The sequence below is a fragment of the Melanostigma gelatinosum genome (assembly GCF_949748355.1).
Source record: "Melanostigma gelatinosum genome assembly, chromosome: 20".
NCBI lineage: Eukaryota > Metazoa > Chordata > Actinopteri > Perciformes > Zoarcidae > Melanostigma > Melanostigma gelatinosum.
In genome coordinates this window covers 14501234-14528366 of record NC_136653.1, presented here as the reverse complement: position 1 = coordinate 14528366, position 27133 = coordinate 14501234, and the positions used below count along the sequence as shown (strand labels likewise).

General features: G+C 41.0%; 3 protein-coding genes across 7 annotated transcripts in view; 1 reads left to right on the top strand and 2 right to left on the bottom strand.

Moving 5' to 3' along the window:
• The first annotated feature begins 472 nt into the window (after positions 1-472).
• On the top strand, positions 473-9795 carry LOC306794046 (xin actin-binding repeat-containing protein 1). Of its 4 annotated transcripts, none has more exons than XM_079291911.1 (7): positions 493-628; positions 1521-1666; positions 2292-2339; positions 2703-7355; positions 7675-7805; positions 8969-9148; positions 9247-9795. In XM_079291911.1, exons 2-4 carry the CDS (start codon positions 1604-1606, stop codon positions 7338-7340), a joined length of 4749 nt encoding a protein of 1582 aa, XP_079148037.1. In that variant the 5' UTR covers positions 493-628; positions 1521-1603; the 3' UTR covers positions 7341-7355; positions 7675-7805; positions 8969-9148; positions 9247-9795. The 4 variants fall into 4 exon arrangements, with proteins under 4 accessions (XP_079148035.1, XP_079148037.1, XP_079148036.1 ...); XM_079291910.1 differs by having other exon boundaries at positions 7652-7805; XM_079291909.1 differs by having other exon boundaries at positions 473-597; positions 2703-7805.
• A 2749-nt stretch (positions 9796-12544) lies between these two features.
• Positions 12545-16165, bottom strand: slc22a13b (solute carrier family 22 member 13b; the record flags this gene model as incomplete). Its single annotated transcript, XM_079292363.1, has 9 exons — positions 12545-12743; positions 12872-12980; positions 13166-13380; positions 13545-13639; positions 13734-13854; positions 13960-14131; positions 14647-14801; positions 15393-15496; positions 15791-16165. 9 exons carry the CDS (start codon positions 16163-16165, stop codon positions 12545-12547), a joined length of 1545 nt encoding a protein of 514 aa, XP_079148489.1.
• A 1911-nt stretch (positions 16166-18076) lies between these two features.
• Positions 18077-27133, bottom strand: part of oxsr1b (oxidative stress responsive kinase 1b) — a 34341-nt gene continuing 25284 nt past the window's right edge. Inside the window, exons 7-19 of one of the 2 annotated variants that reach the window (XM_079292083.1) lie at positions 26779-26880; positions 26499-26632; positions 26193-26241; positions 24996-25061; positions 24787-24909; positions 24498-24569; positions 22777-22812; positions 21939-22103; positions 21756-21811; positions 21543-21595; positions 21119-21187; positions 20899-20960; positions 18077-20578 (exon numbers count right to left, since the gene is read on the bottom strand). In XM_079292083.1, coding sequence (XP_079148209.1) covers positions 20504-20578; positions 20899-20960; positions 21119-21187; positions 21543-21595; positions 21756-21811; positions 21939-22103; positions 22777-22812; positions 24498-24569; positions 24787-24909; positions 24996-25061; positions 26193-26241; positions 26499-26632; positions 26779-26880 — 1062 coding nt within the window. In that variant the 3' untranslated portion in view covers positions 18077-20503. The remainder of the gene's footprint in view (positions 20579-20898; positions 20961-21118; positions 21188-21542; positions 21596-21755; positions 21812-21938; positions 22104-22776; positions 22813-24497; positions 24570-24786; positions 24910-24995; positions 25062-26192; positions 26242-26498; positions 26633-26778; positions 26881-27133) is intronic. The other variant, XM_079292084.1, reaches the window with a different exon arrangement.

Genomic DNA, 27133 nt, shown 5'->3' with positions numbered 1-27133 from the left:
CAATTCCTCATATATGAAACATTTACTTGGGTATAAAAGGAGCTGTTTTTAAAGTCATGTTTTACCTATAATTCGTACATCCCAGGAAATGATCAGGGAATTGATAAGCTATAAAATTACCGAACCATTTTTCTTTTTTTTTTCGAGCCATCACAATAACAAATATCAGCCTATTTAATGTCTAAATCATCCTGCAACTGAGAAAACCCGAACAAGATGTCGGCTCCTCTGGTAAACATTTCCTGCAAAGCCGTGTCTGAGTCCTGTGACTCAGGTCAAAGCTGTGGATGGAATGAATGAAAGCGAAGAAGTGAAATGGAGATGAATATCAGTACAGTGACTGTGCAAGAAGCAGTGATTGACTCAACCTGGTGTGGGCAGAGTAGACCACTTAAGAACAGGACAGAAATAGCCAGCAAGCAACAAGTCCTGAATAAGTGTAGGCGGGTGAAAGGGTCAGCTGTCAGTGGGGCAGGAATGAGTCAGAGAGAGGGAGAGAGGGAGAGACTGAGAGCGGCAGAGGCTCCGTAACCAGACTCAAACCAACAGGAAATCAGACCTAACACAAAGTCTGAAAGGAAATAAGAAGACAGGCAGGTCAGAAGGAGCTGGGAGCTGTTCGTTTCCTGTGAGGAGATTTGTATTTTGATCGAATGGGGCAACGAGAGAATATTCTGTGTCTGTGTAAATGTCTTATACATGAAACACTCGATCTTGAAAACGTGTGTACTCCAATATATACAATAATAATACCCATGATTGATGGTTTTTGCGGCTATGTAAATCTTGAAATATTTGGGTGTTGAGACTTTAGAGTTTGACCTACGTGAATGCTGCAGCCAAAATGCACCAAATCCATCAGAGTTCTCACGTTATACGTCACAGTGTCTGTTTCTGCCATGTGTTCCTGATTGACAGCTGCTAGTCACGATTTACTCTCCGTATTTCGACAAACAATTGTGTTGTTTGTGTTGACTTTGCTTCGTCAACTGCTGCGGTGACTTGCCTGTCCGTTTAACTCTCAGTATTTGTGTCAGTGGAGTCAGGTGTCCGCCCCTCTCCACCACAAGTGGTCCATTTATAACTCGACCACATGGCAGCTGTTACATATCAGCTTGGGAAGTGTTGTTACGGGTGACCCTTAAATTGCTAACACACAGTTTGGTGACATGGATGCGAACATAGAAGTATTTTATAATAATGAGTCGCTTGTTGAAATTCTGTTGAAATTGTATACAATGTCACAGTTTCTGAAGAAAAGCACTGTATTTTGACACCAGCTGCCTATTTAACCGCTTGTATTAATCAGGAAACAAAGTGAGAAACAATTACGACTATCAACTTTAACCACAAATTACACATGCAGAACTTGACAGCACATTTACAGTCCATCGCAGCAAATACTTTGATCTGAATACCATTGTCAACATGGAATCTCAGACAGCTCTGATTAGGCTCATATCTTAAGTGTCATGAATACATTTTTCATATTCATACCGCTGTGTTTCATGTGTCTGCAGATGAAAAGAGGAGGTCGATTGCAGATTTCAGAGACAGCTCCTTCAACCAAACCAAAGAGAAACTGTGTGTCTCAGTCAAAGCTATGTCCGCTCTCTACCTGTCAAAGGTGGTGCCTCAGGATTCAACACGCAGCCTTTCAAAACCGGTAAACAACTGCTTAATCATTTTTGTACTCTCTTCTATTCATTGCCCTCACTAGAGCTGCACCGATAACAATACTGATGTTAGATATCGGTCCACTGCTCAAATAGCTGGAGTGGGTATCTGGTATCGGATACCATTATTTCAATAAATAACAATTCATTACATTTACATCTTTTATTTCTTTTTCAGATTTTGTTTTTTAAAGTTAGGAAAGCAATGGTTAAGCCAAGCTTGATGTTTCCTTACATATAAAAGGATGACCCCAGTCACTTCCACACAGTGAGGCATACAGCTTATTAATTAAACACTGGTATGGGATAGTTACTCGATATCTGTTAATACCCAAAGACCACGTATCGTATCGGTATTGAAAAAGTCGGGACTTTGCATCCATCGCCCTTGACCCTAATTCATAAGCTAAATGTTTTCGAGCATGATGACTAATCAGAAACGAGTATTGAAAAAGCCTTGTAACAAAGTAGAGTTATAGCTACGCACTTCCGATTATATTGCTTTACAGTGTCATATGACACACCATACAGTGTAACACTAAAATGCAACATATAATGATTGGAAATCTTCCAGTAACATTAACCCGACCTGAAATGATCCTTGTTTCCGTCCAGGCACAAGGTCAGCCATCTGAACCTGGGAGAAGAGTCAAACTAACCAAGGTAAAGCACACTTTCACCAGACATTCAGCATGACAGTGTGCATTGGATTCGCATTGTCACAATAACATCTTCCACACTATTATACAGCTCAAGAACCTAATGCTTGCTTTTTCTGAGAGAGTTGCAAGAAACAGATATTGGACGTCTTCCACTCAACATTTTATTTTGTTTACCATCGTGGTTGTATTTGCTGGTTGCTCTGGAGCTCGGCTAACCCACTGACGCCTGGCATGTGGCAAGCAAGCCAAGTGGCATGATCTGGAAGGTATCACTTGCTGTATGCATGTCTCCACACTCCTGCGCATGATTTCCACTGAGGTCACAAAGGACTCAATGATGAGACTGTTAATCTGCTCTTCTAAGATGTCCGAAGAATCCCAACAAAGGGAAGATGACCTCCCTACACCTCCTTCAGCCAGTTATAAGCCAAAACCAGAGGACAACTCTGAGGCACACTCGCCACAGTCCATGCCATCCCAACTTTCCAAAGAAAAGCTACACCAACAGCGGCAGAAATGTGAGCTGAGAAGGCTCCTGAAGCACACTCACCCAGAGCTGAAGATGTTAGATGAAATTGTGGATGAGGAGCTTGCTGAGGTTTTGAGCTCGGAGACTGGGGGGACAGCTGGTGAAACTGGATACGGGGGAGAGGTCCTTTCAAGACGCTTGATATTTGAGAACTGTGCCCTGAGCACCAAAGTATCTCCTTACACCCCCAAGATGCACAAGGCGATGGGAAAAGCGGAAAGAGACGATGTCAGAAAAACATCAGCCGTGTTTGAGGAGCATGAAGAGAGGCCACGTAATGAAAGTGATGAGGGGATCTTGGAGGATGACAAAAGGCTTGGTTGTAGTCCAGATCCTAAAAGAGAGTGTGATGAGGAGATGATAAGAATAGATGTTCACGCTACCAAAAAGATATTTGAGAGTCAATCTGTGGACACATACGCACTAAGTCCAGAGAATAAGTTCCAGGGGAAAGTTTCTATTTCTGGGGATGAGACAGGGGCAGTCCAAAAACGAAAACAAGATTTTGAAATGTGTAGCAAATATAATTTACACAACAAAAGCCATGCATGTACCAAAAGTCCTGATTTGACATATCAGCCCAATAAACAAGCCCCATGTATTCATATGGTTGGTCAAGGCACTGACCACATGTTTTCACGTAGGGAAGAGGTTTCTATTGGTGAAGCAGTCTTCAAGGGTGAGCCTACGAGCCTTCTTGAAACAGAAGAACTCGGGGTGAAAATCAAGACGAGTGCGGCTCTTTTCCAAAACAACCCGTTTATCCCAACAAACATAGAAAAAGAGCATTCCTTTATGCATACATCAAAATCACAAAGCCCAGCAGGAGAGAGTGGGGAGGCTCGGGACTATCTGATAACTAACGTCAAGAACAGAACCCACTTGTTTGAATCAATGCCATTTGACAAAATTGGGCATCAGAGCAAGGACGAAATTGAGATGATGGTGGAGAACATCAAGGAAATACTGGATTCCCTTCATCATGGCAATGCCATACATTCAGATGGCTCAATAATTGAGGTAAATGAGACAATGATAGCCAAAAAGGCCAAATTCACACTTTCCGAGAGTGGGCCAGAGATAAAATACGACGAGGTGGCTGAAGGTGGTGCACAAAACTTCATCGTCCAATTGCTACCACGGGCAAACCTAAAGCCTCAAATCACGTACCTAAAGGAGGGTAGTAAAGGAAGTATGGAGGTCACAGTGGTGAACGTACCCGTACACCAGCATCACTTCACTACAAACCAAGACACAGATTTTAAAACTGTCAATGTGGTTCAGCTTGTTGAGGATATTCTCAATCAAGATAACTCTCTGCGGAAAGGAGTGGTTATCCAAGAGGATATGGACGGATGTCCTGAAGTCATTGTTTACTCCCTCTACAATTATTTTGATGAGGAAGATGTGAAAAGTTATTGTCCTCCACAAGGTGCAGAGTATGATGAACCAGAGCCAGTAAGAGGTAATGTGAGTAACACAGACAATAAGGAACTAAGAAAGGGGGTCATTAAATCAACCATAAGCTGCCTCCTGGAAACTCCCAAAGATCAAACTTACCATGAATCCATACAGCCTGAAATCACAGAAAAAGGGAATGTAAAACTGTTCAAGAGTTGTATTGAAAAGGGAGATTTGGAGTATTTAAAAACTCTTCAGGTTGAGCCAACAGTACAAGAACAAGAACTCCCTCAAAACCAAAATGTGACTGGACAAGGAATAGAGCTTCATCATGAACAGAGCGCTGATCAAGCAGAGGAGAATTCCGAATGGGTCCCAGTGGATGTTAAGAGACTGAGAAACATATTCTCTGGAGATCAAAGACCAACCCAACCAAAGCAAAATGCATATGAAAACCGTGCCCAATCCACCACCATTTGTTCCACATTTACAGGTCAAAATGTGCCACTTGGAAAGGGCCGGTCCTCTACAGAATGCATTCATGGGCAAGTAAAGAATAGCTTTAGACAGTGTGGTGGCAAAACACAAGAGGAAGCACCACAGGGATCATATTTGCATCTTGAGACCCAGGACGATGGCAGGGTGCACCAGGCTGAATTAGTTGAGGTGGTAGATGACAAGGACGAGATATCAAACCTCCAAACTGCAATACATAGCCTCCAACAGGCCACGATTGAGGCCAAATCTTTGAAACACTCATCACAAGAACCTGAGGATCAAAGAGAGGACTCATGCACTGAGCCAACATGGGATGAGCTCCCATCAACCTCCAACATCCCCTCAGAACATAAATCAGACCACCAACATGAGAATACAGAGACAAGCTGGAGAGACACTAATTCTGAAGACGTACAAACTACTGAGACATGCAGCAAAATGGGTCAAAAAGGCACAGAAGTGGTCCAGAAACAACCGTTTCAAGCTGCTATGGTGTCTGTACATCGTCCAGAAACAACCGCTGCAGAGCAAGAGGATGAGGAAGTTGTTTTTGAGGGTAAACTTCAAGCAGCTTTAGATTCCCTAGAGAAATCCAACATCAATGTCAGTAGAGGAGATTTCAGAGCAGCTATGATATACCGAAACGTGTCCAAACCTCACAAAGAAAGATCAGAAAATGCAGTGTTTGCTCAAAAACCCACTACAAAGGAGTTTTGCCCTGTGACGGAACCTAAATCAACTCAAGCACCACCGAGACAAGAGGTCTCCAAAGAACAAGTGACTGCGGAAAATGCAGAGCCCCAAAGTCAAAGTGAAACCCTAAATAAACCGGCTACCAGTGCTGTGTCAGATAAAATCAGAGGGCCTGTTAGTCCAAAGCCTGCCATCCAACCTAAGCCGGAGCATTGGAAAGTAAAACAACGAGACATTCAACCAACCAACACAAAGAATCCAGAGGCCACGCAAACTAATGCTGTGAGACATGAAGACACAGTTCCTCAACCATTGCCAATGATATTAAAGACACGCAAAGATGAACATAAGCAAGGCCTGTTCAAAATAAACACTGGTGATAATAATGATAATAATAACATTCAGCTACAACAGGAAATAAATGCCAAAGCAGAAGAGAAAAGCCCCCAGGACTTCCCAAACAACGAAAATATACAGGAAACAGATGAAAGCCATGTAGATTTTCATGAAGCATGTAAGAAATTTGGAGGTAAAAAGGCATTTTCAGCGAAGAATGTTCCCATAAAGCCAAAAAGAGATAAAATTCCTCAGCTTGACAACAAAACCCCCAAACTGTCTGGAGATAATTCCTCATTTCTCGCAGATGCGGTTGAGGAACCTCAACAAACTCTAACTGGTCCATCAGGCAATAACCCAAACACCTGTGGACAAACTACGGACAGCAAAGACACACACAAGAAAGAAATGAAACAAGAAAGCAAGGTTGAAATGAGGGAAAAGAAAGGACGAACTGAGACAGAGGACGAACGCCGACAGCGGCTGTCAGTTCACATGGATGAAATCATGAGAGGGAACATAACAGCAGCCATGGAAATTGTTGACAACTTGCGAAAGCAGGAGGAACTGCACAACATTCTCAGTCGAGTTGAAGAAATTGAACAGGACACAAGCAAGGTTGATGTAGGGTCTCTGAGGGGAGTCTTTGAGAACGTTCCCGACTGGGTTGTCAGCTCTGACAAAAACAAACAAAAAACGGCCAAAGTAGAACACAAAGTAGGGAGGTTTCCATTAGAGAAAGACAGCACTGAAAGCAAGTCTTCAATGGCACATGTTTTTGGAGATCTTGAGCGAGCCAGTGAGGAAATCGTGAACCTAAAAGAGCAGACTTTAGCCAGACTTGTGGACATAGAGGAAGCAATAAAGAAGGCTCTTTATTCTGTCTCCACCTTGAAATCTGACTCAGATATTGTTGGTTTATCATGCCTGTTCAAAGAGTCACTGGGGTCCGAGCAAGGATCCCCACCCTCTGGTAGCATTAGCAAAATTAGCATCGGGTCAAGCAGGACAAAATCATTGCAGACACAGGAAAGCCCCACAGCAAAGGGAAGCCAGAGTGCAAGAATTGAAGTAGCCCCTGCAAAACAACGAGCAAGTCCTCCATCCTCACCGGCCTTCATCTCCATCCAGTCGGCTGCTAAAAAGAAAGATAAATCAGAGTTGCTTCCTCCAGAGAATACACTCTGCCCGACATGTCAGAACAGCCCAAAAACAGAGGAGAAATTCCGGACAACTAAAACCCTGACATGCAACAGTCCTGCTCAAAACAGAAAAAGGGAGCCCCAGAAAGGAGGTAAAAAGCAGTCCTCTCACAACCCCAAAAGAGAGCTCAGTGTACTTGAGGTAAAGACTGACCACAAGGGAAACAGTATTATGGGCACCAAAACAGTCACAGAGAACCTGTTTTATTCTTCCGAAACCTCCACTGTTGTCACTGGTCAGCCAGAAGCTGCAACATCCACAGGTCAGGCAGCGGTCAGTCCAGCTACGTACCAGATCACCAAGCACCCAGAAGTTCAGCTGCCGATCAATCAGAAACCTTAAATCATTCACAGACAGGTGCAGTTTGTTACCGATGAGCTAAGTATTCTCATACATTTTATAACAAAGTTGTTATGTACATAATTTATTTGCGAAGATATGAAGTTTGTTATGATTGCCTGTTTGTTTATTTCGTACACCTTATTATAGGTTGAAAATGTTCTTATTGATATTTGAGGATTTATTTATTGCTTGCATTATTTAAAAATGTTTTTAATTTGCAATTATAATTGAAGATGCGTTATTGGTTTTCATTATACTTTTGTTTGTTGCTGTTGATGCTTACTATTCCTTTTTTCTTTATTTTAACCCAGCTTGGTCTCATTTCTCTCATCAGTTTCAACCAGCTTGTCGAGACATGTGTTCAGCCTGTTTGAAGACGGTTTATCCGATGGAAAAAATTACTGCAGGCAAATACATTTTTCATCAAACTTGCTTTTGTTGCAAACAGTGCAAGAAAAAATTAAGGTGAGCTACTGAAATATTTTACAGGAAAATCACCTGCAACATTGATCATTGATTTCAAATATTGATTTATTTTCTGTGCGAAAACTTGTTATTACACATTTTGCATGGGCCTGAATATAAGAGTAAGCAGGACAAGACAAATACCACTTTATGTGTATGAAAATATAAAATAGACCTGGCCTTAGCACAGGTGGGAGCTAACGCCTGGTGTTAAGACAGGACACTTTTGCAATTGGTAAACTTAGCCAGACAAATAGACAGAGGAAACTAACTAGCCAATCAATATTAAGGCTACAAACAACCCATAATGCAACATACTTAAAGTCACAGGCTCCAAACATTCACAGAGAACATCTGCTGTTGTAAAACACAATACACCCACAGTGTTTCAAACACAGTTGTGAGAAACTTCATCTTATATTCGGGCCAATAACTACAATAAAATGAATGGTTTCCAAATATATTAAAAATCTTTAAATTAATAATTGATTGATTTGTTGAAATATTGTTTTAGGGCAGTCAAAATATCAGATTTTCGTGGGCAAAATAATTCACATCAACTATATTGTGCAGAAAATGCCATTAGTCAAACTCATCTTTGACTCTGTTTATTGTGTGTTTCATCTCTTTTTTGGCAAATGAATTCGATTTTATTCAGCAGTAGTAATGCTTTTACAGATTGAATATTATTTAAATATTCATTCGGAGGACTGGTTCCCAAACTGAGGCAACAAATGACCGTGAGACAAATGTCAAATGAAACTAAAGTTGAATAGACCTTTTTCATGGCAGACATTTTGACTCTTCAAACACAGGTGCAAGTTGTACGACTGTGAATTGCTGCATTGCATTGCAGTACTGTAATTGCTGGAACCGAGTCATCATTGATGTTATTAGTTCCCCCTGTACTTTTCCTGCTGTGACAAGTGAAAATCATGACAGAAAATGTCTGGCTAAGAGGTTAAGAGACATGACAACTTTTGAAAGATGATTTTCAAAATGCAAAATGAAATACACATGATTCATTTAAATTGTTTTAAACCCCCCTGAACTCCAAATGTGCCACATAGCTACTTGTAACTGCAAATACCCTAACTACAGTATCTTCTAGCAAATGCAGACCATAAATGTATCTGTACCTGACAAATTGTGCTCATTTGTAGCATGTACAATTACGCACCTCTATATGGAGAATTCTACTGCATATTTCACTACCAACAACTGTTCAGAAGAAAAGGGAATTACGACGAGGGCTTTGGACATGCTCAACACAAGAACCGATGGCTTCTCAGGAACACTGCTGTGTCCAACGAGACCGAGTCCGAGGCATAAATATACTCAATGTGAGTACCAGCAGGCAACACTTATGTAGGACCATATTCATGATTATTCATGAACACTGAAACGCTCCATTAAAACTGTGTTCTGTTTCTGTCCTCAGCTGATTCGATGGAGACTGTGACAACAAATGTAAAGATGCGTTTGAGGCCCCATGCAATGGCCACCTGATCTCCAAATTTCACACTGTGTTCATTTACTGGTAACGCATGATGTGTTGGAACATAACCTACAACCGAATTGCAACAATGGCTTAATCATACAGTCAGTTGTATTGAATCAACTTCTGCACTTTTTTTTTTGTTCAGTTATTGAAACAATGTTTTGTAAACATTTTTCGCATAATTATTTCTTGTGGTTTGTAAATTAGATGTTAACTGGGATAACAGAAAATAATCCAAAACGTAATTCCACCAGTTCCATTACTACCCGTCATGTTGATATTGTGGTCTACAACATTTCTAACTGATGCGGCGGACCGGACACAACATTTGATCTAATCCAATCGAATGAGTGAATATTGCAGAAATGTAAAAATGAATTGAATTATTGTGGGTGTGAATCCATTTATTACAACCTTCCAGTTATAATATGATTATAATATAATATGATGCAAAAAAACAATTTCGCAAATTGCGTTAATAAAATAATATGTCTCAATAACCTTTTGGCTTTTGTGTGTGTTTTGTTTTTCAGCCTATGTTTGTATTACTCAAGTATATTTCACCTGCTGCATGTTAGAAAAATGGAAGTGTCCCAAGTTGCAACAAAGGTTACAGCTTCTTGGTCTTTTTCAGCATTTCTTTAATTTGTTCAGCATGGATTTAGGTCCCTGTAGGGACATTTTCTGATTTTCAGAAATGAAAAAAAATTCTCGCCTAATAAGAAAAACTGTAAAAACGAATGTCCATTTGACGTATTATTATGAGACATACGTCACTTTGTCAAATGGTATCCAGAAGATGTCCAACATGCTTTCAGATGCATCTCTAGCTAAACAAGTAAAAAGGATATTGTAATTGAGAACATCTCTGGATTTTGGTTGAAGCCAAAGTGTGTTTGATGCAGCTCACCTTATCCAGCAGATCTTCTGGGACTGTTCTCCCGTTCATTCTGGCCGCCCTCCAGAGCTCATTCTGTGCCTCGTCCTTCTTGCCAGCAAGTTCAAAATCAAATGTATGAATCGGATCAAATAAATGAAAGGAAACGTTAGTCATTGCTGTATCCAGGTATCCCTGCCTATATGACCCAACAGCAGACAGTTATTGTTTCTAAAATGCAAATGCAGGCACTTAGAAAAAGTTTTAAATTAAATCTCAAGCTATGTCGTTAGGGGGTTGAAATATATGGTCAAAATGAAAGTTGAACGGCTTCAGATCACAATGTAGATGTTGTCTCAATGTGCAGTCAGCTTATGAAAAGGATTCAATACGTCCTGATACATTTTGTGAATAACTGTCTTGCAATGATTTCATCAATGCTTATGTCAGGGCCGAGTGCAACAACCCAATGTTCAAGAATTCCTACGCACAAGATCTGTTCAGGTTAACTTCTAGAATTGTTTTATTAGAATAGGAACAGAATATGTCCTGCACAGTCATACAATTGGCTCGCTACAGGCAACACCAGGTTATTTTAGCAAAGAGGCCAGCTAGCTAGCTAGCTTAGAGAGTGCATTATAAGTCCACTCGTAACTCTTCTCACTAACATTTCCATAAATCTGAGTTCACATTGTTCATAACGTGGACATATAATACACAATATTTGTAAACAGTGCTACGTTCGACAACTCTCTTCTGGCACATCCAGGGGCCTAAATACAGATAGCGCAGGCAAGTGCTGTTGTACTGGGTTCCATGCATGGGTCCAATGGACCAATAGAGAAGGGCCTCATCAATTTCATCATTTCTCCATGTTCATCAACCCCCAGCTCGATGAAATGTTTGCTGGGGAGCTGAGAACTTGATGCATACATCTAATCTTGCTAATTCATCTTTACACCAACACATTAACGCGAAAGTGTGATATGACACCTACCTTTGGACTTGGATCAGCATAGATCAGCCGGTTGCAAAACTTTAAACAAAACAATAAAATGAGCAACAAGGAAGGTGCACTCAGTAGAGTGCAGATTTCCGCCAGGTGTGTCTGCAACGACTACCGCTGTGTTGTGTGCTGTGAAGCATTGTGAAACAGAAGTTACGTTATAAAAGCAAGTGCATACACTTCATACAACCGTGAGCCGTAGAGCAGCGGTCGAGAAGTACTCTGCAGTGTGTGTACTGGTAGTTCCACAATAATAACATTGTGCAAACTGATTCCGTCCCACTGTGCCTCTGGCAACAGAGTAGCAGCTGGGGGATCGGCAATGCCCTCAGCTGTGTTATCAGCCGGGGGCAGGTTCATTTATCTTCAGTCCAATGAGATTAGCTTGCACTTAGCACCTAAAAAACTTTAATATTGCCAAATAAAAATGAATAAGTAAGCAGTAATGAAGAACAGCAAGGTTTTTTCCATGACAGGAACATTACACACACACACACGGGTAATGTTGCTGTTGGCTACTTACACAGCTAGCAGACATGGAGCAACATTATCACTAATTTGGAGCTCTAAATCCAATCCACCAACTCTCAAGAAAAATACCTAAATCTTTTTTCTGATAAATGTTTCACTATGCTCACAATTTAGTGGCTAACTTTATGTGTCAAAGACATTACAGTTGAGCAGATTAACTAGAAGATGAACAAAAGTGACTTGATGTGTCGTTAAACTGTGCTATGATATATCAAAATGCCCAACTATTCACATTTCCCATAAGGCTAATACAGTTGACTCGTTGCAATCAAAATACATACCGAGAGTATAACAACACACATACGGTACTGTTCATTAGTCAACGATTAAATTCAGGAGAGAAAACTCAAACAAATAAGTGTATTCGCAAATATACATGCATCATTTCACATATAAATACAAATCCCAGTTATGAAACAGTTTATAACTTTTGAAGCAGTAAAACATTTATGAACAGATTGTTACAAGAAAAAATGAAATCATGTGTCATAATTTCAACATGATTCAATTGATCCTTTGCATTTAGGTAACTGCATTCTGATAAAGCCATTTTATCAGTTGACAGCAGGCAAACTATTTATTATATATATATTATAATATATATATCATATAATATATTAATATATACATTAATATATTATATATGTATATATATACGTCCATATTACATTTTGGTGCTCTTTTCTGATTTCTCCTCTCCATTGAAGGATCGCGTCTGAGGCCCATTCTCAGGTTTTCTGTAATTAATAACAAAAAGATAATTATTTACTGCTCTGAGTTTCTTGTAAAGGAATAAGCACTCTGTTGTGAAAGAGTTCATCAACTCACAGCAGATCAGCGTGGTCCTGGAGTTCAACATTGAGGGTTTCAGGCAGTAGTAAACAAGTACCCCCAGCAACAATGGAGACGATGCCGTATATCAGCATGGGAATGGTGTAATGGTAGACGTCCAGGAGCCTGATCAGCGGAGCGAGGATGCCCGCCACACGAGCAGACATGGAGTTTAGACCTACACCATTCTGCCTGCCAGCATAGACCAGAGACTTGTCAGCATCTCAAAGCATGTATCAATGGCAAACATGGCATTTACCTCTAATATTATGTATAATGACATATTTTATGTTTTACCTCTGGGACACTACCTTCCTTACCTTAAAGTGGTAGGGTAGAGTTCTGCAGAATAAACATAGACTATGGAGAAACTGGCAGTGGCGGCAAATTTTCCAACTACAGCTATGATGGTTACCACCACAGGAAGGTCTGATGGACAAATAATAAATCAGACAAAAACACATTTGTTCAAAACATGTCTTTGGTTAGTCGACGGATGTAGCAAAAATCATTGGGTATCGTTTCGAGAAAAATGGGATTTGTTCTGAAGAATCAGGTTAATGATATGTTCAAGGCAGATTACAACAGACTGCTATTATTAGAAAACAAATTACCTTTTGGAATAGCAAGTATCCCAAGACAAGCTGCACCTCCAAACAACAGGACCCCTGCTAAACATATTTTCCTCCCGAAGTGCTGGATGAGAGGTATACTGCCCAGACGTGCAGGGAATTCTACTACGGCAAAGACGAACTGTGTCAGGTAGATATCCAGACCAAAATTGCTCACATTCAGGCTCAGTCCATAGTACACCAGACTTGTTCCAAACCTGTCAACAGAATGGCAGAGATACCTTGAGTGCAACTATAAGGCCTGACAAAATACTTGCGCAGCCATCATGCGCACGCCTTGGCCTTGTAGTTAAAAGCAAGTACGTCTCTGGCTTACAGGTAAAGCTGTTTGCAGCAGGTTGTGGTTGCAATGAATACTTACCACACGTAGCTCATAATGATCGCACGTTTTCTCAGATATGATATCCTGAAGATGTCCAACATGCTTCCTCTTTTGGATGCACCCTCATCGTCCAGCTAAAGAAAATGTAGGTGTAATTGTTTTTAAGTTGGTGTATATTTATCCGAGAGCTTTATTGTGTTTGATTTGACTTTGGTTGAAGCAGCTCACCTTGTCGAGCAGATCTTCCGGGACCTCCCTTCCGTTCACCCTGGCAGCCCTCCGGACCTCCTTTATGGCTTCCTCCTTCCTGCCCTGGGTGATGAGCCAGCGAGCTGACTCTGGAAGAATCCTAATTGACATATAGGTTTAATATCAACTTTATTTTTTCCCCCACAGTTAAAATTAAGATTAGCATCTTAAACAATAAGTCCATGAGGTCTTAGAGGCCGCTGACCAGTAAAAGATTCCCAGCACAACGACAAGAGGGCTGTAGAGCACCAGATGCAGGATCCTCCAGTTGGGGATCAAATAGGCAATGCCAGACAACAGCATCAGTCCAAGAGGGAACGTAGAGTGGCAGATAATGGTGCAGAAAGCAAACTTGGAGGAATCACTCCACTCTCCACCTTTAAAGCAATAATACCATGTTATTTAAAAAAAGTTAGTTGAAGAAAGTAGGTTACTTACAAGCCTTATCACTAACTTTACTGTCATTTTGACAACATTAAGTTGAATGTACAGTATGATTGCTTCTGCAACGCAAAAGGAGTTGCAGCTTGCAACTTGCAACAATTAGTGACTTTCATTTTAATTATACAAATAACTCCCGTTGCAAATGGAGGCACTTTGTGTGTCTGATTATAAAGGACACTGCAGAAAGATGCTATGTATAGAATTAAGGACTGTCTGGCTTTGTCGGCCCCCAGTGGTAGTATCAAATAGATGGCATGGCAGACAGCAATGCAATGCAACGCACCCACTTATATAATCAATGTAAAGACATTTAATTTCAATATCGTTGCTGTTTAACACTGTAACAATAATGCTCTTCAAATGCCACAACCTTCCTAATGAAGACAGATCACTCTGAAGCCCTGACGGTTCAAATACAGACACAGACAGTCGTGAACATTTTACATACCTATCACAAATGCATTAACAAGAATGCCTGAAAGGGAGAAGCCACCTAGAAATTTGAGAACAATATAAACATAGATGTTGGGTGAGAAACCAGCACCGACACCAAACACCAGCAGGAGAAGGAGTGAAAGCAGGACCACAAAGCGTCGACCGAACCTACGAAGAGAAGAGAAGAACATTGGTGCTTGAGTTGTGTATAAGGATGTATATGAATCTTTCTCTCCTTCAAGTTCAGCACAATACAAATCATTTCAACAGATAGACTGAATGTATGAAAGTGTTTCCTTGAATTGTTAAAAGGTGCTAAATTTGAAATCCAGAGCATATCTACGATTGAGTGATTGCCTCCATTCGGCGATGACGGAGCCAGCGGCTAGCAGCTAACGGTGCTAACAAGCACGAACAGTGAAAACACACAGCGCTAACAGTGTTTACTTGACGGGGAATCGGGGGGCGTTACATGGGGCACACACACAAGCACTCACATGTACTAACATGTGTGGCCGGATCAGCTATCAGCACAGAGAAGCTTAGATTGCAACACACAGAGAGGTAACTTCATCCTCTGCTCAGGACACCATTACTTCACTATATATTTTACACAGCGAATAGTTGATTGCTGCTCTGAATTTCGAATTTAGCACCTTTTAAAAACTTCTATTGATGCTCGGGTGACTTAAAAGTAAAGAGCAACCTGTTCAGAATCATTACTATCAAGTACATATAAAGGTGGGAGTGGATGTGCACCTGTCAGCCATCTGCCCCAAAACCAGCGCTCCAATCAGAAGACCGGCCATGTAGATGGACTGTGACGCCTCAATCAAACTGCTTCTGTCACACACCAGGTTGAACTGGTGACAAGAAGGATGGTGAGAGAAGAAGGCCAAAACACCTAACTCAGTGTTGTTTTTCTCAGTCCCTATTTGAGATGTTTAATAACTGAAAATGGCAGTCAGTTCAATACAAAAATGGTTTTCTCCATCAGTGGTTGTCATGCCATCATCTCAATCCCTCAAATCTTCTCACAAACAAAGTGTTCTGCTTGTTGTGCTGCTATTGACTGGATGCAAATCAATGCTATCATTCTAATAGTTGTATTGTAGTATGGAGTACTAGATACAGTCAATGGTACAACTATCTCTCACCTCTGTCACGATGCTGAAGGCACCTTTGGGGGCCTCAAAAACGGACCCATTTATGCATCCAGTTGTCGTGTTAATCCCATATGCTTCAATTATTTCCAAATCCAAATCCACAGGTGAGAACATTTCACAGCTTTCATACTTCCCAGCCTTGTTCACAGGGAGGGTGAGATTTGTTTGTCTCTCATCCGTCAGGTTTGGCCCAAGCTTCAAGATCCAGTCAGTGTTACAGTGATGTGGGAAGCTCAGGCCCGTGAACACCTGACTGATCACATCAAAAGCTATAAACACGCTGGGGATGCTTAACGCCGCCACTAAACGCTTCTGAAACAAACCAAACTCTCCAATTTCCTTCAGGATCTGCCCGAAGTTGCTCATATTTGGAATCTGGATGTTCTAACAGTGCAGCGTCCAGCCACCAACTGTCAACTTGACTCTCGTCCTGTAAATTAATGTCTAAACTGGCAATCACAGTGCTTTCATGGCCTCCAGACTACCAAAGTATTAAAATGTGACGTCAGGGTCCTTAAGGCTGAAGTCCAGCTCATAGTCATCAGTTGCATCACACCTGCTTTTAGAGCAGGGGTCTCAAACTCCCGGCCCGCGGGCGGAATCCGGCCCGCTACGTCATTTTATGTGGCCCGCGAATCCGCCAGCAAAAAAAAAAAAAATAAGTACATTTTTTTATTTTTTTTTTAAGTTAGACTTGATAATAAAATATCCCCATAGTCGAAATTATGAGATAGAAAGTCGAAGTTATGAGATAGAAAGTCATAACTATGATAGAAAGTCATAATTCTAGATAGAAAGTCAAAATGATGAGATTGAAAGTGAAAATGATGAGATACTTAAACAGTCATAGAAGCAGCTCTTTGGCTGGTTACTGTACATTTAACATGGAAATGTATTGTGAGCACATTGAAGACTACTTTAAACTGTGAATGCAGAGAGTTATTTAACAACATGTTACGAGTAGTGACATTTACAACCGGCCCTTTGTGGGCGACCATGATGCTGATGTGGCCCGGAGTGAAAATGAGTTTGAGACCCCTGTTTTAGAGCAATACTACGGGTACTTTTCTCAAATAGTCTGCACTTATAAAGTGTGGATAAAGGGCTTTAAAAAAGTCTGATCAGGAATGCTCTTCAAAGTCTGAGTTGGGTGGTTGTTCGGCCTCAATCCTCAAACCACCACCGTCTATTTCTGATTGGTCACAAACACCTGGAGTCAGAAATCTTTCAAATACGGTGTCCATGAAGTGAAAAACACTATTTCCATAAAGATACACTGGCGGTCACTTTTACTTATCACTCAACAGGTTACAACAGGAAAAACCCACAGTAGTCTGTGTCTTTAAGTCAAAAAGACACAGTATACGTTAGGCCCTTGTTAAATGAGAGGAGAATGAGAAAGACAGCAGGCACCTATTGAACCTTTATAAGATGCCATTTTGAATCAGATTGTGTTTTCCTTTAATTTTGTCCATTTAAAATGTGCATTTCTGTGCCACAATATAGACGTAAAGAGTTGTTAATTGTTGAAGAGCACACTTTAACAAAATGTTTTTCCTTTTCCTGAGATCCTGTTGTGTCCATTTTCAGGGGCAAAATTGTAATTAACTTACTGGTATATATTAAAGCACTACTCCACAGACTCGAAACTTATTTTCTCAATCAGATTTTCCATTTTGGGAAGTAGTGATCCTGTGAAAACGATTGTAAAATGTCTTCTGTGACTCTGAAAGAGCTTTGTCAAAGCTTGGAAAGGGTTATCAGGGTCATCTCGGCTTGGCGATAGAGTCCAGACATTTTAATATAATTTTGATAATAAGGAAGTATATCTTTCACCATTTATTAAAATTCTCTCTTCAAGGTGCTTCATAAAATGGCTGGAGTACCCCTTTAATGTTTACAAAGCATAAAATAGACACAAGAACATTCTCTGGGTGAAAGGGTTGTAAAAGGATCATCGTAGTCATAAAGATAGTGAGAACAGTAAACGTGAAGGCAGTGAGAGCAAATAAATCCTCATGTTCAAACAGTGAAACGGCAATAAAATAATAGTCACTAATAGTGAAATATAACTTCACAAAAAAGAGAGGGAATGCACAAAGCAAGAGTGAAGACCAAACAGCGGATGAAGCCAAACAGGCAACTTACCTGAAGTTGCACTGGAGTCAGTTCAGTGAAGGTTCCTGAAGTATTATTCATTTTAAAAACATGTATTTAGAGGAACAACTCACTCAAAATGAGACATCTTTATAAAAAGAAAATACAAAATGCCAAGAGGAGGCTGATATGCTCATTCTTTATTGATTCAAAATAATCAAGAGAAACATGCTTTGAACTCCAAAACGACCAAATGAAAGAATGAAAAAAAAACTAAAAACAGATGGAAAATTCAAATATATTACAGCCTTGATGAGTTATCGTCTGGGCAAAAATATTCTTGCCGGTCATCTGTTATGTTGCTACAGCTTTGTTAGACTACATGTAAGCCGGAGAGAAGAGACTGTTGAAGACAGGATGAGAACAAAGACATGAACCCCGTTAGAAGAGGGGCTCAATCTACGCAACACACACACTCACACACACTTATACTGTCCTTGTCGGCCTTCAGCTGCGGACTAAACCAGGAGAATGGCACCAAACACTAGTTTTAAAATGTAGAGTAACATTGGTTTCCGACTTAGTTGCTCCCCTTTGAGGAGACCACAGAGCCGACCCACCTGGATGCATTTATTTCAGGTATCTTAACAAGATCAACATTTCAAAGACACAAATACCTCAACGTTATGTCAAAAAAACTCATGGTCGTCAATTCAAGGCTCGTGTAAAACTCAACATGTTTAAAGTCACAATACAAAGATTTCCTTGGAACATTTTATCTGCAAAGCAAAACATGTATTTTCCTTCAATATGGCATCTGGAGGGTTATGACATCATCACGTCACCGAATGAAACAGTAAAACCTTGCTGCCCTTTCAGATTTAAAATAAGTTCTGTAAACAGCCTCCACTTGGTTTTACTAAGAGCTGGAGACAAATTAGCTGTTTCTCGGCTTAAAACCTGGGGAAATTATAGTCACACTTTTCAAAAGGCAAAAAGTTGAAAAGCTGAAACTTTTCTTTTTCTAATAAGTGTTATAATAAGTGTCTGCAGTAATGTCCCGCAAAATGAATTCAAAGCCATGTTTGCAGTGTCGTCGTCTTCCTTCACGCAGCGCTACAACCCACAACCGTGTCATAGGGACAGAAAGAAGGCCGAGAGTGAAACAGCCAGTATCAAAACAAATCAAAGCAAAACATCATTATTTACATACGAGAGGTTGAATCAAGTACTTATGTTTCATCCACATGAACAAAAATGCACTTTTTTTTATTTTGAGAAACTGATTCCAAACGGACACAAAAAGCAACAGACAGACACATCTGCTCACACAACACTTGTGGTTTCAGCTGTCGTTCAATTATTTTTTTTTACTTTACTACAATGTCAACATAGAATCTAAATTTGCAAAAACACCTCAGGCCAGGAAAATGAGAGGAGGCAAATTTGGCAATGGCAAAAATGAAGACAAAAATCAAAGTCATCTTGAACTCCTTTTCCCAACGTTATATAATTAGGTAATTTGTACTGGACGATATATATATATATATATATATATATATATATATATATATATATACACACGTGTAATAATAATTTAAAACCAGCTTCATCAAGTTGTCTCACACTTATTTATTTTTTCAGGAGACTTTCTAATGATGCTGGTTGTATCAATACTCATAAGTATAAGACTGGCATTATTCATGCATTTCTGTATTGTCTGTTTGTTGCCCAAAATAACTATTAAAAAGACTGAATTGAGCCAAATGGTTTTACTGGGTGACATGATGAACATGGGCACTGTAGTGTATTTTGGGTCAATCCTACATCCACCCTCCTGCTGCTGGTAACAGCGCCCAGGAAATCATTTTGCCAAATATATGACCTATATGAACACATTGTTGGTTTTGGTCTTTTCATACAGATAATAGACAAAAATTAGACCTACAAGAAATACAGAATAAAACTAGCCTCATCCTTTAAAGATTGTTACGGTTGGGAGTGTTCACATCCTTCTGAAAAAGTAAACTCACATTACATTTGTTGAGCACAGAAGTGTGTCGAAAATTGAAACTTAAACTTTCTTCGTGAGCTGCAGCTCAAAGTAAAAAGTTTGACGCGAGCAACAGAAACCACATTTGAACGTGTCAGACGACACAATGCTCCACGTGGTAACTGGGGGACTTCCCCCAAAAAACGTGCATTCAGTAGTTCTGATGAATATAAGGCATCGTTACACTTATCAAGATTCAAAAGCGTGAGCTGAGATTGTGCAAAGGCATCACATATTAGAGAGAAAAACATAACCGGACGAAGGAGACCAGAATGGTAAGTGAGAACTGTTGGTTGTAGATACTTGCATCCTTCTACATTTAAGCTGTAAACTTTTTTTGAGGGGTTCTTATACTGTGCGCTCTGATACTTCGGCTGAATTCAACGAGGCGGCGTTAATAATCCTATGGGTGACAAAAAGGTACTGTTTTCTTTGGCAGTAGTGGTTTCTTTACAGCCATAGAGAGAAAAATGCATTTAATTAACTACCGTATATATTTTTTTTGTATTTTCACATTTTTTTAGGCAAGTCACGGTCCCAGGTAGTACAACAGTTTAACTAATGCTGAGCTGAGCAAAGCCCATCAATTTGACGTCATCTGGTAATTCAGATCCCTCAGTTCCAGAGGCCTGAGGAATAAGGAGAGAAGAAGAAGGAGTGAGCAACAAAGGCAGTGAAGAAGAAAGAAGACTCCAGATGCTGAATTTGCTAGCTACATGCAGGTTTCAGCTGCTACTAATGTGGTGTGTTTACAGATAATGACACAGATGATTATTATTATGTGTATTTCATTCAGAACGGTCTGTCGTATTTCACTTTAGTGTAATGATTGCTCCTCTAGTAAACACATCTGTTAAAGACAAAAGGTGTACTACTCATCTAGATTCAGCAAAACTTCAACCCCCAAGAAACAACCTGCATCACTCACGGATGAAGGTGCAGCACTCACCAGTTTGAAAGTGACATTTTTATTGGCTTGAGGCTCAACTATTTTCTGCAAATTTGCAGCAACTGAAAGAAAGACAGTGAAAACAAACACAAAAGCATGATGTGCCGGTGTATGTTGATGAGAGCAACATGTTAGACAATGTGAGATTACTATCTATTCTAAGAAAAATACATAATATTGTGTGTATGTTATGTTATTATTTTTTTTTTAAATCACTGACCTATTACTAAGTCCCTCCCGTCCACCAGGCCGGCTGACACCAGCTCCTGGGACACACCATCTGCTGTGTCTGAAAAGACAGCAAATAGAAGAAAACTGTGACAGGCGGACAAAAAGGCATATTTAAAATAAAATATAGATATCAACAGGGCATAACTGTGGTTTGAACATTTCCACACACAGCTGGTTTTCATCTTGTGTTTCAGCACCTTGTTCTCAGTGCTGATAAATACTGAAGCGAGCTGGTTTTGGTTTGTCGGCTGTGATGGAAAGCTGAAGCAGCAAAATAAGTTTGACAAAACACGAGGTATAAATTGTCAATTTCCCCTACCGATTGCCCAAAAATGTCTTAACCTCGGACATTTTTTAAACTAAGTGGTGACAGCAGCAGGTTGGGTTTTAATTAATACAGGAACTTCACTCACCTCTCCCCAGCATGAACTCAAAGCGGATGTCATTTAGCTCCTTCTTTGAATTTCTGAGGAGATGAAAGAAAGAAAGAGAAGATGGAGGAGAAGAGGAGTTAAGTTTATAATACAGTAAAAACCAAAGATACCAGTCACATAGAAGTGATGGAACTGACACTGACAACTCAACTGCTGGTTTACTGATATTGACGTGGTAATGGGGAAACATACCTTAACCTTAATACCAAACTAATAGGAGCCTTGACATCCACTGAGGCAGCTTGCACCTGCGCCAAAATACAGATACAAGACATTTGAGTGGAATGAAAGCTTGAAACAATTAGCAGAAGGAAGTAATATCAGAAAAGTCAGTGGTTTGACAAGTTGTAAGCGAGTACGATGAACTAGACTGACCTGTGTGAGAGTAGCAGCAGGTAGACCTGGTGTAGCCTGGGCAGTGGGCTGAGCGTTGACTGGCGTGGGCTGCAGTGGGACCTGGCCTGCAGCCTGAGGTAGTTCTGACTGACCTGCCGCCGTCGGCTGGGCTTGACTGCTTAAAGGCTCAGGAGTCTGGAAAGCCTGCAGGAGGAATGTCAGGCTTAACATGCAAGTAAATACAAAGATCAAGGTGACTACTACATCTTTATTTTACCTGCTGCACTTAACGGGCGGCATTGTAATTGCTCAGCGCAATTTACTCACCATCAATTGACGTCCACTAAAAGCGGTCGTTTATCTCGGTTTGTTATTGTGTCGTGTGACTTGTTGGCGGAAGACGACGTTGGACACGAGAGTGAGAGTTGGAGAGAAGTGCCGGAGTTGTCAGAGTTTGTTGTGTTGTAGTACAGAAAGCGTAGCTTGGTGTTATCTAAAAGATTTCCAATGGCATGGCGGGATATTTAGCCGATTTCAGCAATGTGGATGCAATGCTGGACTTCAGAACGAGACTTCTCAGAGCGAACAGTCAGACGAGCGAGAGGTCAAGAAAAACGTTTTATTTCAAACAAAATCTGAGCCTCTCAGAGGCAAAAATGTGAATTGGTAAATTGACGGTGAGCACTTGCAGAGCATTTACATTGAACCCGTTTCGAGGCTGCTGTTTCTTGTCCCTCGGAGTCACTTACCCACAGAGAACATGAGAAAATCTGCATCAAGGTTGAAAAACACCGGAGTTACCCGTGTCTGACAAAGCACACTGAAGAGTGTGGGAATCACACCGCTGTCACCTAAAGAAATCACTTTTGAAACTCACCTCTGAATTCTGTGATCCCTCCTTTACTCTTGGGGACTGTTAGAAACAGATGAAGAAGATAAGACTCAGAGAAGGATTTCACTGTGATGGCTTCAGGCAAAGCAGAAACAGCAACGCATTGATGCAAAGAACACACAGGAAGCAGGAGAGGTAAACGGATTAGAACGGCTCACTCCTTCACTTTCCTCATTTATTGCTCCACTAACTCTATCCTCTGAGGTGATGCCATTATAGGGGGAAAAAAGAGACACCAAATGCGAATAATACTTCACTATCTGGTGCCGATATGGCTGGGCGATATGACAGTAGTTACTGATATGAGAGAAATATGTCAACAGTAGGTTTTGCTGAAGTACTGTGATTTGTTGTGTATTTAAATTTCATGGATTCGCAAAAAAAACAGCCGGTCCTATCTGAAAACATGATCAGATCCTTCTGCTTAATTTACAGAAAACTTGATGTCTCCTTATCTATCGTGACATAATCTATCACAATCTCATCTGTCATTGATGGAATGTGTTTTACATATAGCCCGCCTGTAGGTAAGTATTCGATTTGAAAAGCAGAGAAGCAGCATGAGTGAACACAAAATCAGGAGAAAGTCACACTTGTTATATGGTCAAACTGTTTATCTGCAAAATAATAATAATTAAAAAAATGTTTAAACCAACTCCAAGGAGCAAAGAGTCGGACAGAAGCCCTGCAGGCCCAAATGAAGGCAAACTGCTGTCTGACTCAGCGGTTACTGAGGAGGCCGTACTGGACTTAAACACACACCGCCTCTAGTCTCTCATCAACAACATCTTCCTTTTTCTGGGCAAAAGAGTAATCGTTTCATGTTGGGAGAAGAAAAGAACGCATGCATTCTGTGAATTATTAACATGAGTTTGTTTTGAGACAAAACATCCAGTGGAGCTGGTGTAAGAACTGATAGTTCAGTTTGCCAACAAGTAGCCAGTAAAGAAGAATCAAAGCAGAAGGGACGCGGTAACGTTTGGAATCCCTCGATGATCGTTAGTGTTCCAATTGAAAATCATTTACAGGCTTGATCAGTAATTTGCCTTGTATTGATTAAATGTGATTTGGTCAGTATAAATAAAACGTGATTTAGAAATAGAAATAGAAATACAGATGGCTTCCAGGAAAGGTGACTCTCACTCCTTTGATTAAACAATGCTCCCTACTTTTAAACAGCGAACAAAAAGCAGTATCTGATAATTTTCCTTTTTCCAAATTTTTTAGAAAATACATTGTGGAAAAGATTCTGAATGTCATACATATCTAGTTATGTGGGCACAAAGTCATTTACATCACATGAGACACAACATACCTCACGGTTTAAAAAGGTGCTGACAGCACTGATTAATTGGTCCTGACGCGGTTAACTTCGACTCGCATGTGATCTACAGCATGCACAGGTCTCTGCTTACTGTCGAAACGATGTCATCAACCGTTCCTTTCAACAAATCAGTCATAAAGTTACATAACGCCAGATAAAGACACTGCAATCTGGAGGATGAGAGCTTAGCTGTGTGCCGATTTACTTACTCAAGTATCCGAGTGTCTGTATAACTATAGTATCTGAGAAAAGCTAACTACAGCCCAACAACAAGGCGTTGCCTGCGCTTCATAGCGGCCACGTGTTCCCTAGCTATCATGTGCAGTGAGAGTCCTTCCTTGTTAGGGGAATGCCATCTGTATTGTGGTGGCAAGTGAACAACCCTAGACGTAGGCAGCTCGAGTGGGTAGGCGAAGTGCACTTGTCGCCGGCTGGCATTAACAGGCTTCACCTGCTGCTCCTTGGCCATCAGACAGAACACACACACACACACACACACACACACACAGGAGACTCAGTGGAGAGACAAAAGGACAGACATGCTACTGCACAGACATGAGAATGACAATTCAAACATTGTACAGCGATTTAAAGACAGGACATTTATAGTGTGACAAAAGGTGTTCATGAGAGCATGTGAGGGAACAAAACAACTCGTAGGTCCATCTCACCCGTAAGGCAGCAACGGCTGCTTTGCCCTCTTCACTTTCCTCATCCAGCTCATCATCGCTCCATTCCCATTCGCCATCCTCCGTTTTGTGCAGCCGACCGCTGGAACCCGGCACTCGGCGTACCTGACGACACATACGAGTAAAAAACTGAGCTCGTCTTCTTGGCAACAGAGCACAACGTGTAGATTCAAAACACTTTGACGTCTTACCCTTTTCGACCTCTCTGTTATTGTGGGCGCCCTCTGGAGCAACCGCTCATGTAAATACTCATGGGTCTGTCATGAGAGGAAAGAAACAAATGGCCGTCACTCCAAAACCCTATTTGTCTGTATATTCTGTATCCTGTCTTGTAATACTCAGAAATTGAACTGCGGCCCATAATGTGCTTCGCTACACTGGCTTTCTGTCAAATGTAGGATGCAATTCAAAATCCATCTAATTAGTTTTAAAGGCCTTTCACAACTCGGCTCCATCATATGCTGTACCAGTGAGGCGCCGACCCCGTACAGGTCAACTAGGCATCCTCAGGTCATCACAACAAGGGCCCCTGGTTGCACGGCGCTCAAAGTGCAGTGGTGACCAAGCGTTAGCCGTCCTGGCTCCCAGGTTATGAAAGTCTCCCACTGATGCTCACGTCAGTACATGTTTTAAATCTCATCTCAAGACCTATTAACTCTAAGTGGCGTTCAATTAATGCTGCCTTACCTCCAACAGTTGCTGCTTATCTTTCATTTGATTATTCATTCAAATACTTCTCACAGTCTTTTTTTAGTTTGGAGCCCTGGTTTGATTAAGTGGTATATTAGTGGTTAGCATTCCGGCGCCGCACAAGTGGCCGCCTTTGGAGCAGATTTCATCAACAGAATAGTGAATAAATGATCATATGCTTACTTGATAGCCATTTAACTCCCTTCTGCAGGCTCACAGGCCTGCAGATTCACACAAGAGGTGAATCTGCCCTCCGCTGTACATTACAGGGTACTGCAGTTCATGTATCGGGTTGTATTTGGGCAGTGTGACATGCTGAGCCAGCACTCTTGTTGTTCCGGTTGCTAGTGCACTGGGCAGCCAGAGGCTGGACACAGACTGCTTATCCCTGCTTTGTTAGAAACGGCTCTGTGTGGTCAATAATGAGAGGAACGCTGCAATGGCCTCGGCCACAAGGACTTGTTGAGTGTGAAGCAGCCTTACTCACTCACACATCTCTTTGTTTTATTTGAATCTCTTGATGCATCACTAACTCTTTTTTCTCTTACACTGAACCCTTCCACAATCATTACAAAACTTCAGGAGCTAAAAAAACCCAACCTGCAGTCATTAAGAGCAGCTTAATATTAAACAGGGATGATGCTGCCTCACTGTGTAACTCGTCGAGTGTCAGGCCCAGAGGGAGCTCAAGCACCTACCTTTGCTTTCTGAAAGAATTTATGCTTCAACAACTCTGAGGATGTCGGCCTGAAAAGCAGCAAAATGACAATGAATGTACTCCCAATACTCCCAAGAATAGAAAGGAAATGTGCAATTCATGTTAACCAGAACTAGGGAAGCTGAGTCTAAATCAGTTCCACAGACCGTCAATTAACTGTCCATGATTGCACATGTCAAATGTTCTTATTTCTACTGCATATGAGGAAGAAACATTGATTAAACCTATCTACTGGAAGCCAATGTGAAGCGTTACGTGTCAAACAAAACTCTAGCACAATCTACACCTTTTCTCTGGGTCCTTCTGTAGACACAGGGAGACCATCTTCCTGAAGGATTTGCCGTATTTCTTTACAATCTCCTTGTCCGTGATGCCGGTGTCCAGGCCTGGGGGGTCATTCTGCAGCGTCAGCATCAAGACCTGAAGACACCAGAGACACTCTTTGGTCAAAACGTCACAAAAGGTCAGGGAGTCATCAGAGAGTCAAGAGGAACTGACTTTGCATTTGTTCCGTGTCATTAACTCCACATTTGAAGGTGAGCTCGATTCCTCCACAGCGCTCTCACCTTCATTGGCGGGTATTTGTGATACGGCGCCGCCCCCGTGGCGAGCTCGATGGCTGTGATCCCAAAACTCCAAATATCTGCTTTGAAATCGTAACCCCTCACCTGTGGACGCAGAGTCAGATCTCATCTTTGGATTTCAAATATCGCAAACATACACTGTGTTCATGGAAGACTTTTATTCACTATCGGAGGCCAGACTGTTCTTAGGATGGAAATGTGCTAATTTTCAGAATTTAAAGTCATAAGTAATCGGGCGCAGGTGTCTTATTGTGTTGTCGCTGAGTGCTTAATCATAGGAGAGATGCTAATATATGGTCAAAAAAAAACAAAAAAACTTCATTGCCACCAATTAATA

Coding starts and splice junctions, on each gene's coding strand:
- LOC306794046 (XM_079291909.1), top strand. CDS start 1,604: ATGTCCGCTCTCTACCTGTCAAAGGTGGTGCCTCAGGATTCAACACGC. Junction 1,667..2,291: donor CACGCAGCCTTTCAAAACCG/GTAAACAACTGC, acceptor GTTTCCGTCCAG/GCACAAGGTCAGCCATCTGA. Junction 2,340..2,702: donor GAAGAGTCAAACTAACCAAG/GTAAAGCACACT, acceptor TGCTCTTCTAAG/ATGTCCGAAGAATCCCAACA.